The sequence below is a fragment of the Protomyctophum parallelum genome (genome assembly GCF_964188405.1).
Source record: "Protomyctophum parallelum genome assembly, chromosome: 16".
NCBI lineage: Eukaryota > Metazoa > Chordata > Actinopteri > Myctophiformes > Myctophidae > Protomyctophum > Protomyctophum parallelum.
This window is the reverse complement of record NC_139711.1, coordinates 42,179,235-42,195,197: the sequence shown is the minus strand read 5'-3', so window position 1 is coordinate 42,195,197 and position 15,963 is coordinate 42,179,235. Positions and strand designations below refer to the sequence as shown.

Here is a 15,963-nt window from a genome sequence, read left to right as displayed (position 1 = left end):
TATAAACTCATCTTCAGTAGAGTCCAGGTGTAGTTACTGTATTATAAACTCATCTTCAGTAGAGTCCAGGTGTAGTTACTGTATTATAAACTCATCTTCAGTAGAGTCCAGGTGTAGTTACTGTATTATAAACTCATCTTCAGTAGAGTCCAGGTGTAGTTACTGTATTATAAACTCATCTTCAGTAGAGTCCAGGTGTAGTTACTGTATTATAAACTCATCTTCAGTAGAGTCCAGGTGTAGTTACTGTATTATAAACTCATCTTCAGTAGAGTCCAGGTGTAGTTACTGTATTATAAACTCATCTTCAGTAGAGTCCAGGTGTAGTTACTGTATTATAAACTCATCTTCAGTAGAGTCCAGGTGTAGTTACTGTATTATAAACTCATCTTCAGAAGAGTCCAGGTGTAGTTACTGTATTATAAACTCATCTTCAGTAGAGTCCAGGTGTAGTTACTGTATTATAAACTCATCTTCAGTAGAGTCCAGGTGTAGTTACTGTATTATAAACTCATCTTCAGTAGAGTCCAGGTGTAGTTACTGTATTATAAACTCATCTTCAGTAGAGTCCAGGTGTAGTTACTGTATTATAAACTCATCTTCAGTAGAGTCCAGGTGTAGTTACTGTATTATAAACTCATCTTCAGTAGAGTCCAGGTGTAGTTACTGTATTATAAACTCATCTTCAGTAGAGTCCAGGTGTAGTTACTGTATTATAAACTCATCTTCAGTAGAGTCCAGGTGTAGTTACTGTATTATAAACTCATCTTCAGTAGAGTCCAGGTGTAGTTACTGTATTATAAACTCATCTCCAGTAGAGTCCAGGTGTAGTTACTGTATTATAAACACATCTTCAGTAGAGTCCAGGTGTAGTTACTGTATTATAAACTCATCTTCAGTAGAGTCCAGGTGTAGTTACTGTATTATAAACTCATCTTCAGTAGAGTCCAGGTGTAGTTACTGTATTATAAACTCATCTTCAGTAGAGTCCAGGTGTAGTTACTGTATTATAAACTCATCTTCAGTAGAGTCCAGGTGCAGTTACCGTAATAAAATCATCTTCCACACAGTCCTACACAAATATTAAACTCCCATTGACAATGAATGGACAGTTTTACGTCATAGTGTCTATTTTACGTCATGATGATAAGAGCGCCCCTCATTTCACACAGGTGTGATTTATTTTCCACGTCACAGAGTGACAACGCACCGAGTGCACTCAGTGTGAATTTCCGAACGCACCCACAGAGCAGCATGGAGCGGCAGGGCTCGTTACAAATCACTCAATGGTCCCGTCCTGCATACCACCTAAATGTCACATAATGCAGGAGGCAGCAGGATGTTGCGTTAATGAAAACGAGCACTTCCAAAGTAGCTCATAACAAGTTTTTTATATTTTTTATATTTTGAATATTAAAAAATAATAATAATTAAAAGGCACAAAATATGTTCAAATGGAAGTCTGTGGACAATTACATAGCCTATTAATCTGGGGTTCCTTGATGTGAAGAAATGTGGAAGCAAGCCCAAGTAAGCAACTACTGTACACTTTAGAATCAAGCCCAAAAAAACCATCAACCAGCCACTACCAATAATTTATTTGCAAGTGACAAGTCAACGGTTGCTTATAATAAGCAGACATGGCAACACAGCCTGAATTGGCGGGGGAAAACGTGCATAGGCTTTGGGCCTGACAGCTTGAAACCTCTCTTAAAGTCTCTCTCTTGTAGCAAAAACACTAAAAATGATTAAAAATAATAATGCTCATGTAAAGTAGTTAGTAACGATGTGTTTTTACTGCCACCTACAGGCCACTCTTGGGGGTTGCGTGCGTATCATGATAACTGGAGCTGCTCCTGTCTCTACTACAGTCCTCACCTTCATGAGAGCTGCTCTGGGCTGCCAGGTAGCACACACACACACACACACACACACACACACACACACACACACACACACACTACAGTCCTCACCTTCATGAGAGCTGCTCTGGGCTGCCAGGTAGCGAGTGCGCGCGCACACACACACACACACACACACACACACACACACACACACACACTACAGTCCTCACCTTCATGAGAGCTGCTCTGGGCTGCCAGGTAGCACACACGCGCGTGCGCACACACACACCATTCATTTTCCCCATTTAGACGTTTCAAAAAGTATTTATTTAAAGACCTTTTTAAAGCCAACAACCTTTCTTCTTTCTATTATTATTTGTCATGATTCTGATAGCCCTGGTCTGTCTGTCTGTCTGTCTGTCTGTCTGGTAGTTCTATGAAGGCTATGGTCAGACTGAATGCACGGCTGGATGCACCATGACCCTGCCTGGAGACTGGACTGCAGGTAAGACTCACTGTCACCATGTCTAGAACCACTTCAGCAGTACAGCGACGACTACGAGTACTAGAAAAATGATCTATTTAAATATGATCACTTTACTAGCTGTTGTGAAGTCACTCTGCATGGATGCATGGCAGCGTAGAGCTGTGTAGAATGCACTGACCTTCGGCGTTCCTTCAAGGTCACGTGGGAGCCCCTCTGCCCTGTAACAGCATCAAACTGGTGGACGTGGCTGAGATGAACTACCTGGCTGCTAACGGAGAGGGAGAGGTACGCGCACGCATGCACGCAACGCAACGCACGCACGCAACGCAATGCACGCAAGCACACACACACGAACAACAAACCTTTGTCCTCTCCATGTGAAAGTGACCACAGTCTCTGTGTGTGTGTGTGTGTGTGTGTGTGTGTGTGTGTGTGTCCAGGTGTGTGTGAAGGGTTCCAGCGTGTTCCAGGGTTATCTGAAGGACCCAGAGAAGACCAAGGAGGCCATCGACGCCGACGGATGGGTGCACACGGGAGACATTGGAAAATGGCTGCCGGTAAAAAAACAAAAAAAAACACGGCTCAGACAGTAGCTCAGATTGATTGATTGATTGATTTTATTTGGAGATTTCAGCCTGACGGCAACGTGTGTGTGCGTGTGTGTGTGTGTGTGTGCGTGCATGTGCGTGCGTGTGTGCGTGTGTGTGTGTGTGTGTGTGTGTGGGCGGCGGTGGCTCAGGGGTAGAGTGCCTGGATGGTAACCGTAAGGTTGCCAGTTCGAACCCGGGCTCCCCCAGAGTTACTGTCGAAGTGTCCTTGAGCAAGACACTGAACCCCTAATTGCTCCCGATGTGCTAGTTGGTGCCTTGCATGGTTTCCGCTGCCATCGGTGTATGAATGGGTGAATGTAATGCACAATCTCTGTAAAGCGCCTTGGATAAAGGCGCCATTTACCATTTACCGTGTGTGTGTGTGTGTGTGTGCGTGTGCGTGTGCGTCACTGACAGAACGGCACCCTTCGGATCGTGGACAGGAAGAAGCACATCTTCAAGCTGGCCCAGGGAGAGTACATCGCTCCGGAGAAGGTGGAGAACGTCTACGTCAGGAGTGACGCCGTGGTGCAGGTCTTTGTGCACGGAGACAGTCTGCAGGTACGTCTTTATACCTGGAGACAGTCTGCAGGTATGTCTTTATACCTGGAGACAGTCTGCAGGTACGTCTTTATACCTGGAGACAGTCTGCAGGTACGTCTTTATACCTGGAGACAGTCTGCAGGTAGGTCTTTATACCTGGAGACAGTCTGCAGGTAGGTCTTTATACCTGGAGACAGTCTGCAGGTAGGTCTTTATACCTGGAGACAGTCTGCAGGTAGGTCTTTATACCTGGAGACAGTCTGCAGGTAGGTCTTTATACCTGGAGACAGTCTGCAGGTAGGTCTTTATACCTGGAGACAGTCTGCAGGTAGGTCTTTATACCTGGAGACAGTCTGCAGGTACGTCTTTATGCCTGGAGACAGTCTGCAGGTACGTCTTTATGCCTGGAGACAGTCTGCAGGTAGGTCTTTATGCCTGGAGACAGTCTGCAGGTACGTCTTTATACCTGGAGACAGTCTGCAGGTAGGTCTTTATACCTGGAGACAGTCTGCAGGTAGGTCTTTATACCTGGAGACAGTCTGCAGGTAGGTCTTTATACCTGGAGACAGTCTGCAGGTAGGTCTTTATACCTGGAGACAGTCTGCAGGTAGGTCTTTATACCTGGAGACAGTCTGCAGGTACGTCTTTATACCTGGAGACAGTCTGCAGGTACGTCTTTATACCTGGAGACAGTCTGCAGGTAGGTCTTTATACCTGGAGACAGTCTGCAGGTAGGTCTTTATACCTGGAGACAGTCTGCAGGTAGGTCTTTATACCTGGAGACAGTCTGCAGGTAGGTCTTTATACCTGGAGACAGTCTGCAGGTACGTCTTTATACCTGGAGACAGTCTGCAGGTAGGTCTTTATACCTGGAGACAGTCTGCAGGTACGTCTTTATACCTGGAGACAGTCTGCAGGTAGGTCTTTATACCTGGAGACAGTCTGCAGGTAGGTCTTTATACCTGGAGACAGTCTGCAGGTAGGTCTTTATACCTGGAGACAGTCTGCAGGTAGGTCTTTATACCTGGAGACAGTCTGCAGGTACGTCTTTATACACGGAGACAGTCTGCAGGTAGGTCTTTATGCCTGGAGACAGTCTGCAGGTACGTCTTTATACCTGGAGACAGTCTGCAGGTAGGTCTTTATACACGGAGACAGTCTGCAGGTACGTCTTTATACACGGAGACAGCCTGCAGGTAGGTCTTTATACCTGGAGACAGTCTGCAGGTACGTCTTTATACATGGAGACAGTCTGCAGGTAGGTCTTTATACCTGGAGACAGTCTGCAGGTACGTCTTTATACCTGGAGACAGTCTGCAGGTAGGTCTTTATACCTGGAGACAGTCTGCAGGTAGGTCTTTATGCCTGGAGACAGTCTGCAGGTAGGTCTTTATACCTGGAGACAGTCTGTAGGTACGTCTTTATACCTGGAGACAGTCTGCAGGTACGTCTTTATACCTGGAGACAGTCTGTAGGTACGTCTTTATACCTGGAGACAGTCTGCAGGTAGGTCTTTATACCTGGAGACAGTCTGCAGGTAGGTCTTTATACCTGGAGACAGTCTGTAGGTACGTCTTTATACCTGGAGACAGTCTGCAGGTAGGTCTTTATACCTGGAGACAGTCTGCAGGTAGGTCTTTATACCTGGAGACAGTCTGCAGGTAGGTCTTTATACCTGGAGACAGTCTGCAGGTACGTCTTTATACCTGGAGACAGTCTGCAGGTAGGTCTTTATACCTGGAGACAGTCTGCAGGTAGGTCTTTATGCCTGGAGACAGTCTGCAGGTACGTCTTTATGCCTGGAGACAGTCTGCAGGTACGTCTTTATACCTGGAGACAGTCTGCAGGTACGTCTTTATACCTGGAGACAGTCTGCAGGTAGGTCTTTATACCTGGAGACAGTCTGCAGGTACGTCTTTATGCCTGGAGACAGTCTGCAGGTACGTCTTTATACCTGGAGACAGTCTGCAGGTAGGTCTTTATACCTGGAGACAGTCTGCAGGTAGGTCTTTATACCTGGAGACAGTCTGCAGGTAGGTCTTTATACCTGGAGACAGTCTGCAGGTAGGTCTTTATACCTGGAGACAGTCTGCAGGTAGGTCTTTATACCTGGAGACAGTCTGCAGGTAGGTCTTTATACCTGGAGACAGTCTGCAGGTAGGTCTTTATACCTGGAGACAGTCTGCAGGTAGGTCTTTATACCTGGAGACAGTCTGCAGGTACGTCTTTATACACGGAGACAGTCTGCAGGTAGGTCTTTATGCCTGGAGACAGTCTGCAGGTACGTCTTTATACCTGGAGACAGTCTGCAGGTAGGTCTTTATACACGGAGACAGTCTGCAGGTACGTCTTTATACACGGAGACAGTCTGCAGGTAGGTCTTTATACCTGGAGACAGTCTGCAGGTACGTCTTTATACATGGAGACAGTCTGCAGGTAGGTCTTTATACCTGGAGACAGTCTGCAGGTAGGTCTTTATACCTGGAGACAGTCTGTAGGTACGTCTTTATACCTGGAGACAGTCTGCAGGTAGGTCTTTATACCTGGAGACAGTCTGCAGGTAGGTCTTTATACCTGGAGACAGTCTGTAGGTACGTCTTTATACCTGGAGACAGTCTGCAGGTAGGTCTTTATACCTGGAGACAGTCTGCAGGTAGGTCTTTATACCTGGAGACAGTCTGCAGGTAGGTCTTTATACCTGGAGACAGTCTGTAGGTACGTCTTTATACCTGGAGACAGTCTGCAGGTACGTCTTTATACCTGGAGACAGTCTGCAGGTACGTCTTTATGCCTGGAGACAGTCTGCAGGTACGTCTTTATGCCTGGAGACAGTCTGCAGGTAGGTCTTTATGCCTGGAGACAGTCTGCAGGTACGTCTTTATACCTGGAGACAGTCTGCAGGTAGGTCTTTATACCTGGAGACAGTCTGCAGGTAGGTCTTTATACCTGGAGACAGTCTGCAGGTAGGTCTTTATACCTGGAGACAGTCTGCAGGTAGGTCTTTATACCTGGAGACAGTCTGCAGGTAGGTCTTTATACCTGGAGACAGTCTGCAGGTACGTCTTTATACCTGGAGACAGTCTGCAGGTACGTCTTTATACCTGGAGACAGTCTGCAGGTAGGTCTTTATACCTGGAGACAGTCTGCAGGTAGGTCTTTATACCTGGAGACAGTCTGCAGGTAGGTCTTTATACCTGGAGACAGTCTGCAGGTAGGTCTTTATACCTGGAGACAGTCTGCAGGTACGTCTTTATACCTGGAGACAGTCTGCAGGTAGGTCTTTATACCTGGAGACAGTCTGCAGGTACGTCTTTATACCTGGAGACAGTCTGCAGGTAGGTCTTTATACCTGGAGACAGTCTGCAGGTAGGTCTTTATACCTGGAGACAGTCTGCAGGTAGGTCTTTATACCTGGAGACAGTCTGCAGGTAGGTCTTTATACCTGGAGACAGTCTGCAGGTACGTCTTTATACACGGAGACAGTCTGCAGGTAGGTCTTTATGCCTGGAGACAGTCTGCAGGTACGTCTTTATACCTGGAGACAGTCTGCAGGTAGGTCTTTATACACGGAGACAGTCTGCAGGTACGTCTTTATACACGGAGACAGCCTGCAGGTAGGTCTTTATACCTGGAGACAGTCTGCAGGTACGTCTTTATACATGGAGACAGTCTGCAGGTAGGTCTTTATACCTGGAGACAGTCTGCAGGTACGTCTTTATACCTGGAGACAGTCTGCAGGTAGGTCTTTATACCTGGAGACAGTCTGCAGGTAGGTCTTTATGCCTGGAGACAGTCTGCAGGTAGGTCTTTATACCTGGAGACAGTCTGTAGGTACGTCTTTATACCTGGAGACAGTCTGCAGGTACGTCTTTATACCTGGAGACAGTCTGTAGGTACGTCTTTATACCTGGAGACAGTCTGCAGGTAGGTCTTTATACCTGGAGACAGTCTGCAGGTAGGTCTTTATACCTGGAGACAGTCTGTAGGTACGTCTTTATACCTGGAGACAGTCTGCAGGTAGGTCTTTATACCTGGAGACAGTCTGCAGGTAGGTCTTTATACCTGGAGACAGTCTGCAGGTAGGTCTTTATACCTGGAGACAGTCTGCAGGTACGTCTTTATACCTGGAGACAGTCTGCAGGTAGGTCTTTATACCTGGAGACAGTCTGCAGGTAGGTCTTTATGCCTGGAGACAGTCTGCAGGTACGTCTTTATGCCTGGAGACAGTCTGCAGGTACGTCTTTATACCTGGAGACAGTCTGCAGGTACGTCTTTATACCTGGAGACAGTCTGCAGGTAGGTCTTTATACCTGGAGACAGTCTGCAGGTACGTCTTTATGCCTGGAGACAGTCTGCAGGTACGTCTTTATACCTGGAGACAGTCTGCAGGTAGGTCTTTATACCTGGAGACAGTCTGCAGGTAGGTCTTTATACCTGGAGACAGTCTGCAGGTAGGTCTTTATACCTGGAGACAGTCTGCAGGTAGGTCTTTATACCTGGAGACAGTCTGCAGGTAGGTCTTTATACCTGGAGACAGTCTGCAGGTAGGTCTTTATACCTGGAGACAGTCTGCAGGTAGGTCTTTATACCTGGAGACAGTCTGCAGGTAGGTCTTTATACCTGGAGACAGTCTGCAGGTACGTCTTTATACACGGAGACAGTCTGCAGGTAGGTCTTTATGCCTGGAGACAGTCTGCAGGTACGTCTTTATACCTGGAGACAGTCTGCAGGTAGGTCTTTATACACGGAGACAGTCTGCAGGTACGTCTTTATACACGGAGACAGTCTGCAGGTAGGTCTTTATACCTGGAGACAGTCTGCAGGTACGTCTTTATACATGGAGACAGTCTGCAGGTAGGTCTTTATACCTGGAGACAGTCTGCAGGTAGGTCTTTATACCTGGAGACAGTCTGTAGGTACGTCTTTATACCTGGAGACAGTCTGCAGGTAGGTCTTTATACCTGGAGACAGTCTGCAGGTAGGTCTTTATACCTGGAGACAGTCTGTAGGTACGTCTTTATACCTGGAGACAGTCTGCAGGTAGGTCTTTATACCTGGAGACAGTCTGCAGGTAGGTCTTTATACCTGGAGACAGTCTGCAGGTAGGTCTTTATACCTGGAGACAGTCTGTAGGTACGTCTTTATACCTGGAGACAGTCTGCAGGTACGTCTTTATACCTGGAGACAGTCTGTAGGTACGTCTTTATACCTGGAGACAGTCTGCAGGTAGGTCTTTATACCTGGAGACAGTCTGCAGGTAGGTCTTTATACCTGGAGACAGTCTGTAGGTACGTCTTTATACCTGGAGACAGTCTGCAGGTAGGTCTTTATACCTGGAGACAGTCTGCAGGTAGGTCTTTATACCTGGAGACAGTCTGCAGGTAGGTCTTTATACCTGGAGACAGTCTGCAGGTACGTCTTTATACCTGGAGACAGTCTGCAGGTAGGTCTTTATACCTGGAGACAGTCTGCAGGTAGGTCTTTATGCCTGGAGACAGTCTGCAGGTACGTCTTTATGCCTGGAGACAGTCTGCAGGTACGTCTTTATACCTGGAGACAGTCTGCAGGTACGTCTTTATACCTGGAGACAGTCTGCAGGTAGGTCTTTATACCTGGAGACAGTCTGCAGGTACGTCTTTATACCTGGAGACAGTCTGCAGGTAGGTCTTTATACCTGGAGACAGTCTGCAGGTAGGTCTTTATACCTGGAGACAGTCTGCAGGTAGGTCTTTATACCTGGAGACAGTCTGCAGGTAGGTCTTTATACCTGGAGACAGTCTGCAGGTACGTCTTTATACCTGGAGACAGTCTGCAGGTACGTCTTTATACCTGGAGACAGTCTGCAGGTAGGTCTTTATACCTGGAGACAGTCTGCAGGTAGGTCTTTATACCTGGCCCACGGCCTGTCACTCAAGACGGCCGTGGGCACGCCTCCGTCGCCTTTTCATGGAGCGGGAGGGACGTTACAGCGGAGAAATGACCCATAGAATGCAGTACAGGTCGCGGTGCGTCTTATTTTAAATTATTAATTCTTTTTCGGACCACACCAACGGAAATCTGGAACCGGGGAATATTTGAGTTTTAAATCCCTATTTCTACGTTTTAATTAACCATTTTCTATAACGGTATTCAGAAAATTATTTCTATGTTTTAAGGAACCATTTCTATATTTGACAAACGGTATTCAGAACACCGAACCGTATTCTGAATACTTGTCAAATATGAGATTAGAATTCAAATGGCTGGCCCAGGCCGTAGCGTAACGGTCTGGGCACCGGACTGGTGATCCAGTCGCGGTGTGCCGCGGGTTCGACTCCCGGACCCGACACGGCCTTTACCGCATGTCATCCCCCCATCTCTCTCCCGTTTCCTGTCAGCCTACTTTCTATCCCTTAAAAAATCAATAAAGGCGTAAGCCGCAAAAAAATATCTTAAAAAAAAAAAAAAGAATTCAAATGGCCCAAAAATACACGGACCGTTTATGATATTGTATTAAATGAACACTTCACCACTTTTCAACCTATCTTCATATAATAGGTCCTCACTAACAATCATGAAAAAAATGGCGCAATTATTTTTCTACTCTGTCTGTCTCATAGGAGGGCTGTGGGCAGAAACCGTCCTCCAGTGATATCATCGATGGGGAATACAAGCTAATAGAAGCTGCAGGCTTCTATTGTACAAAAATCTTGTTTAAAAAAGAAAATCTGCCTAATGATGTCACTGGAGGACAGTTTCTAAACTGCCCACAGCCCTCCTATAATGAGACACAGACTGAGTAGGAAAAAATCGTGCCACTTTTATCATGATTATTAGTGAGGACCTATTAGATAGGTTGAAAAGTGGTGAAGTGGTCCTTTAAGTATTCTGTTCCATTTGCCCCTACGTCGTTGTGTTTACAATAATAAACGGTATGTTGTTATGTTGTTTTTGTTCAGGCATGTCTGGTAGCAGTGGTGGTCCCGGACCCTGAGTTCCTGTGTGCGTGGGTTAAGAAGACCCTGGGTCTGGACCACGCATACCTGGAGCTGTGTGGCAAACAGGTCAGCATGCAACCCATTGTAATACTTATACTGGATATCTTGCATTGTAGTCTAGGTTTTATCTGTTGACGGTATAGAGCGTCGTAGTCCCACCCCCTTTCAGAACGACGAGTGGCCCAGGAAATGAATCCCAATGCATTTTGCCCATAGGCTTTTCTTAAAGTATTTATTTAAAGGCGGTTACGCCGCCGACAAAGCCAACTCGGATCGTGACAAATCATGACAATGAACACTATGTTTTGGGCCGATCAGATAATTTATAAGAAGAAAAACAAAACAAATAGTGTTGTCTCCTGCCTTTATTTTCTTCTTTCTAATGATTTGATTGGCCCAAAATATTGTGTTCATTGTCATGATTTGTCACGATCCGAGTTGGCTTTGTCTGCGGCGTAGCCGTCTTTAAATAAATACTTTAAGAAAATGGGCAAAATGCATTGGGATTCATTTCCTGGGCCACTCGTCGTTCTGAAAGGCGGTGGGACTGCGACGCTCTATAGTCAATATATTTAGTTTTAGTTTTAGTCATCGTAGCTTAGTTTTTATTTAGTTTCCGGTTAGTTTTCGTCAGTCGAAAAAGGTAGTCGACGGACATTATTCGTCTTAGTTTTAGTCGACGAAATCAACACTGTATAGTGGGACGTCACCCAATCGTCCCAAGCCGCACGTTATTACTTTATTATCAACCTTTCTCTGTCCCAGAAACACATTCTCGCGAGATCCCGCGCCAGCAAACGTAGGACGTTCGCAAGTTCTGCCGTCAGACGGTGCCCATTTAGGAGACCATTAGTATTATCTGTGTACTACGATGGCCTATCTTTCTAATATCCACCATCTTTTGTGACGTCTCCTTTTTCCTGTCTTCCCAGGAAGTGAAGGTGGCCATCTTGGCGGATATGACGAGGCTCGGCAAGGAAGGAGGTCTCAAGTCGTTTGAGCAGGTATTACATGTGGTGGACAAATACGTCGCGATGTAACTTTATTTAATGTATACAATGTAATTTGGTCCAATCTGTTTGTTGTTGTTGTACAATCTCATTTATAAAATGAGTGGAGTTGTCTCCCTGCTCTTCTATTGAAATCCATTTACATCGTGTCAAAGCAAAGGTCATGTCAAAGGTCATGTCAAAGGTCATGTCTGACCTAGTTGACACAGGATCTGACACGAATCATTTTAATCATTTATTTATGTCCACATAAGAGATACAATACAAGGACACAGATATTTACAAGGTGCTGTACAGAATGCATTCAGCAAATCCCAGACAAATACCCACACACCCCTCGGGGGTACAAGTAACAGCGGCTACCGATAGCAGAAGAGATTGCACAGAATTTTGCAAGCCGTTTATCTGCTTTTTTCGGCATCCCTAGTTGTTGGAGGAGCGTCTGGTACTCAATGACTTTGGTCATAAAGGCTTCCTCTAAACTAGAATCAAAGGTGCAGGCCACTTCGAGACACACACACACACACACACACACACACACACACAGCCAGGTTGAAACAAGACTTTCCTCTGCATACTAATGTGAACAATGTGCGTGTGTGTGTGTGTGTGTGTGTGTGTGTGTGTGTGTGTGTGTGTGTGTGTGTGTGTGTGTGTGTGTGTGTGTGTGTGTGTGTGTGTGTGTGTGTGTGTGTGTGTGTGTGTGTGTGTGTGTGTGTGTGTGTGTGTGTGTGTGTGTGTGTGTGTGTGTGTGTGTGTGTGTGTGTGTGTGTGTGTGTGTGTGTGTGTGTGTGTGTGTGCGTGCGTGCGTGCGTGCGTGCGCGTGTGCGTGTGCGCGTGCGCGTGTGTCCACCAGGTGAAGGCCATCAGCCTCCACACGGAGATGTTCTCGGTGCAGAACGGCCTCCTCACCCCCACGCTGAAGGCCAAGCGGATGGACCTGAGGCAACGCTTCCAGTCCCTCATCGATGACCTGTACGCCTCCATCACCATGTAGACCCTCATCACCATGTAGAGCCTCATCTCTGACCTGTAGACCCTCATCTCTGACCGGTACGCCTCCATCACCATGTAGAGCCTCATCTCTGACCTGTAGACCCTCATCTCTGACCGGTACGCCTCCATCACCATGTAGAGCCTCATCTCTGACCTGTAGACCCTCATCTCTGACCTGTACGCCTCCATCACCATGTAGAGCCTCATCTCTGACCTGTACGCCTCCATCACCATGTAGAGCCTCATCTCTGACCTGTAGACCCTCATCTCTGACCTGTACGCCTCCATCACCATGTAGACCCTCATCTCTGACCTGTAGACCCTCATCTCTGACCTGTACGCCTCCATTACCATGTAGAGCCTCATCTCTGACCTGTACGCCTCCATCACCATGTAGAGCCTCATCTCTGACCTGTAGACCCTCATCTCTGACCTGTACGCCTCCATCACCATGTAGACCCTCATCTCTGACCTGTAGACCCTCATCTCTGACCTGTACGCCTCCATCACCATGTAGACCCTCATCTCTGACCTGTAGACCCTCATCTCTGACCTGTACGCCTCCATCACCATGTAGAGCCTCATCTCTGACCTGTAGACCCTCATCTCTGACCTGTACGCCTCCATCACCATGTAGAGCCTCATCTCTGACCTGTAGACCCTCATCTCTGACCTGTACGCCTCCATCACCATGTAGAGCCTCATCTCTGACCTGTAGACCCTCATCTCTGACCTGTACGCCTCCATCACCATGTAGAGCCTCATCTCTGACCTGTAGACCCTCATCTCTGACCTGTACGCCTCCATTACCATGTAGAGCCTCATCTCTGACCTGTACAGACCATGTAGACCCTCATCTCTGACCGGTACGCCTCCATCACCATGTAGACCCTCATCTCTGACCTGTACAGACCATGTAGACCCGCTGATATGGTTCCCGTTTCGCATTTGAGTAAATGGTGCGCTGTGACTGGCCAGTCGCTGTGATTGACAGCCTACACCTAAACCTGACCCTAACCTTAACCTCAGTAAAACTATACCTAAACCTAACCCTAACCTCAGTAAAACTATACCTAAACCTAACCTCAGTAAACTATACCTAAACCTAACCTCAGTAAAACTAACGCAGTGGCGCGGGGGCGTTTCCAAGAACCCGAATGCGAAACGAATACCCTACGAGCTGTAGACCCTCATCTCTGACCGGTACGCCTCCATCACCATGTAGAGCTTCCTTCATCGTGACCTGTACGCCGTGCAATGCATCACGTCACAAAACCCCCATAACTCTGAGCGTGTACAAATGGAACTCTCTCACAGTTAACAGACCCGTAAGGTTTTAGTCTCGCGTAGCCAGACAACCGATTCCACAATCTCCGAATGCTATATAGAGTCTGGAACTGCTACACCTCCCCGACAGCTGTCATTTCCGTTCACGGAAATATCTTTACTTTTTCTTTTTTTTGAGGGGCGCTAGCCCCTCCTATACACAGGTTTAATGTTTGTCTTTAGTTCAATGTTTGTTTTGTCAACGCCATTGACAACGAAGGGAAAATTTACGTCATAATGTGCCATTTACATCATATTGTTTATTGTTAATGGCGTTTAATGTCACCATTATATCACCTAAGCAACATGAGTTAGACTTTAATATATTAGCGTCCCTCACTTCACACGGGTGTGATTTTTTTAATATCCATTTCTGCTAAGCAGCAAGCTATATTATGCTTAGATTATTTCTATTTCTATTATAAAATGTGCGCGGCTGTAAAGACAAATCACTGTATGTGGTGAAAATGGTTATGAAAATTGTGGTAGGCAACAGTCTGGCCACGCGAGATTTAATTTACTTTGGTTCCTAACCTCCAACAAGGTTTCTGTGGACCCCCCCCCCCCCCCAGGGACTCCAGGGTGTGTCCCTGGAACCAGGTTTGACAAAGGCTTTGACGAATGTAAAAATACTTTGATGCCAATACTTTTGTGATTTTACTCAAGTAAAATGTTGAATACAGGCCTTTTCTTTTGCCTGTAACAGAATATCTTTTACATTGCAGTAGTATTGCTGCTTTTACTTAAGTATAAACTACTTGGTTTGTAGCTATAGATACATGGGGAACTCCAATTAAAAACAGGTTCTATAGACCGATTCACAGAGGGTTTCCTGGGTGCGGCCATTACTGAGGTGTACCATTAAGCACAGCAGCACTGATTAGCTACACCTGGCCTACGGAGCACCTGCTCCATGGATTACCCCTCAGTAATGGCCGCGCCCAGGGCACCCCTCTGTGAATCGGTCTATAGCGGTGGTTCCAAAACATTTACCGCAAGACCCAAAAGAGAACTTTCTGGGCCAAAACTATTGAATAGCCAATCTACAAGCAGGTTTGAAAGTTTGTGAAATATGTGTGACTTATTTTAACTTTTTTGTTTTTGTCTTTTGAAACAATGTAGGCCTAATTCTTCTTTGCAGTAAATGAGAAATGTTTTTATATTTACTGGCGACACTTACAGTAAACATGGGTTTGTGACCCAAAATAATTGGGAAACACTGATCTAAAAGCACTGTAGCTATAATTTAGTGTCTCTGTCATACGTTCTGTGCAGTTAGTTTAGATAGATAATCTTTCCGGCGGTAACATTGTCTTATCGCTACGATGTACAGTATAAATGCTATAATTATATATTGATTCAATGGAATCATATTGATTAGCCATATTGTCCTCATGAAGGGATATTGTCTTTTTTTCCTAAACCACTTTAAAGGCTGTGACACACTGAAAGCAGCATTTCATTGTTTTTATGAATTATGAAACTGCAACAAGTGAACGCAAACATCCATTCATTGCAAGGACATGGTATCCACTATGGACATGATACCCCTATGGGCATGATACCCCTATGGGCATGATATCCACTATGGACATGATACCCACTATATGGACCATGACATCCAAAGTGCTCCTCCGCTCATAAAAGTCTTTCTGTGTGGACACGGCCCCTTAGGTACTACAGGAATACTCAGGACTGCTGTGGGTCATAAAGCCATGTTATGTATGTACATTTTATTTCATGCTTTGAAACAAAAAAGGGAAAAATCACATTGCACTGTGACAAAGGCTAATCATTCTACTTTTGAGACAGACTGTTGGTCTATTTTCTCTGTAAGTCTAATTTATATGTACTGTATGGTGTTTGGTGTGTCGAGTGATTCAGTTCGTGGGTGAATCACTTGATTATTTGGGAATTCTTAAGGAGATTTCAGCATGGGAGATCACAATGAATTGTACATGATTAAAACACTGTTGTTTTCCTTGTTCAGTTCTGTGCACTCCTTCATTTACTTTTATTTCAAAAAGTGCAATTGATTCGGTAACACTGTCTACTATGATGTTTTAACTTAACTTAAAAACAAAAAACTTTAAAAAACAAACTAACTTAAAGAAAACGTAATTTATTCTAATTGTTGTTATTGCAATTTACGAGCTGCGTTTGCTTCCCGCGTTCGTGTGTCTTACTTGT

The 15,963-nt window shown here is 45.7% G+C and overlaps 2 protein-coding genes across 2 annotated transcripts in view; one reads left to right on the top strand and one right to left on the bottom strand.

Annotated features, from left to right (window-relative positions):
- The window catches only part of LOC310873976 (long-chain-fatty-acid--CoA ligase 1-like), a 44,705-nt gene extending 32,171 nt beyond the window's left edge, over positions 1–12,534 (top strand). Inside the window, exons 15-22 of the mRNA XM_083786606.1 lie at positions 1,811–1,906; positions 2,277–2,349; positions 2,528–2,616; positions 2,772–2,888; positions 3,339–3,482; positions 10,403–10,507; positions 11,374–11,445; positions 12,308–12,534. Of these exons, the coding sequence (XP_083642732.1) occupies positions 1,811–1,906; positions 2,277–2,349; positions 2,528–2,616; positions 2,772–2,888; positions 3,339–3,482; positions 10,403–10,507; positions 11,374–11,445; positions 12,308–12,448 (837 nt within the window). The 3' untranslated portion in view covers positions 12,449–12,534. The remainder of the gene's footprint in view (positions 1–1,810; positions 1,907–2,276; positions 2,350–2,527; positions 2,617–2,771; positions 2,889–3,338; positions 3,483–10,402; positions 10,508–11,373; positions 11,446–12,307) is intronic.
- On the bottom strand, positions 12,492–15,713 carry LOC310873806 (uncharacterized protein; the record flags this gene model as incomplete). The annotated part of the gene is made up of 3 exons (XM_083786357.1): positions 13,649–15,713; positions 12,542–13,350; positions 12,492–12,495 (listed from the first exon to the last, which is right to left on the bottom strand). The coding sequence occupies exons 1-3, from the start codon at positions 13,682–13,684 to the stop codon at positions 12,492–12,494; spliced, it is 849 nt and encodes a 282-aa protein (XP_083642483.1). The 5' UTR covers positions 13,685–15,713.
- Positions 15,714–15,963: the final 250 nt, after the last annotated feature.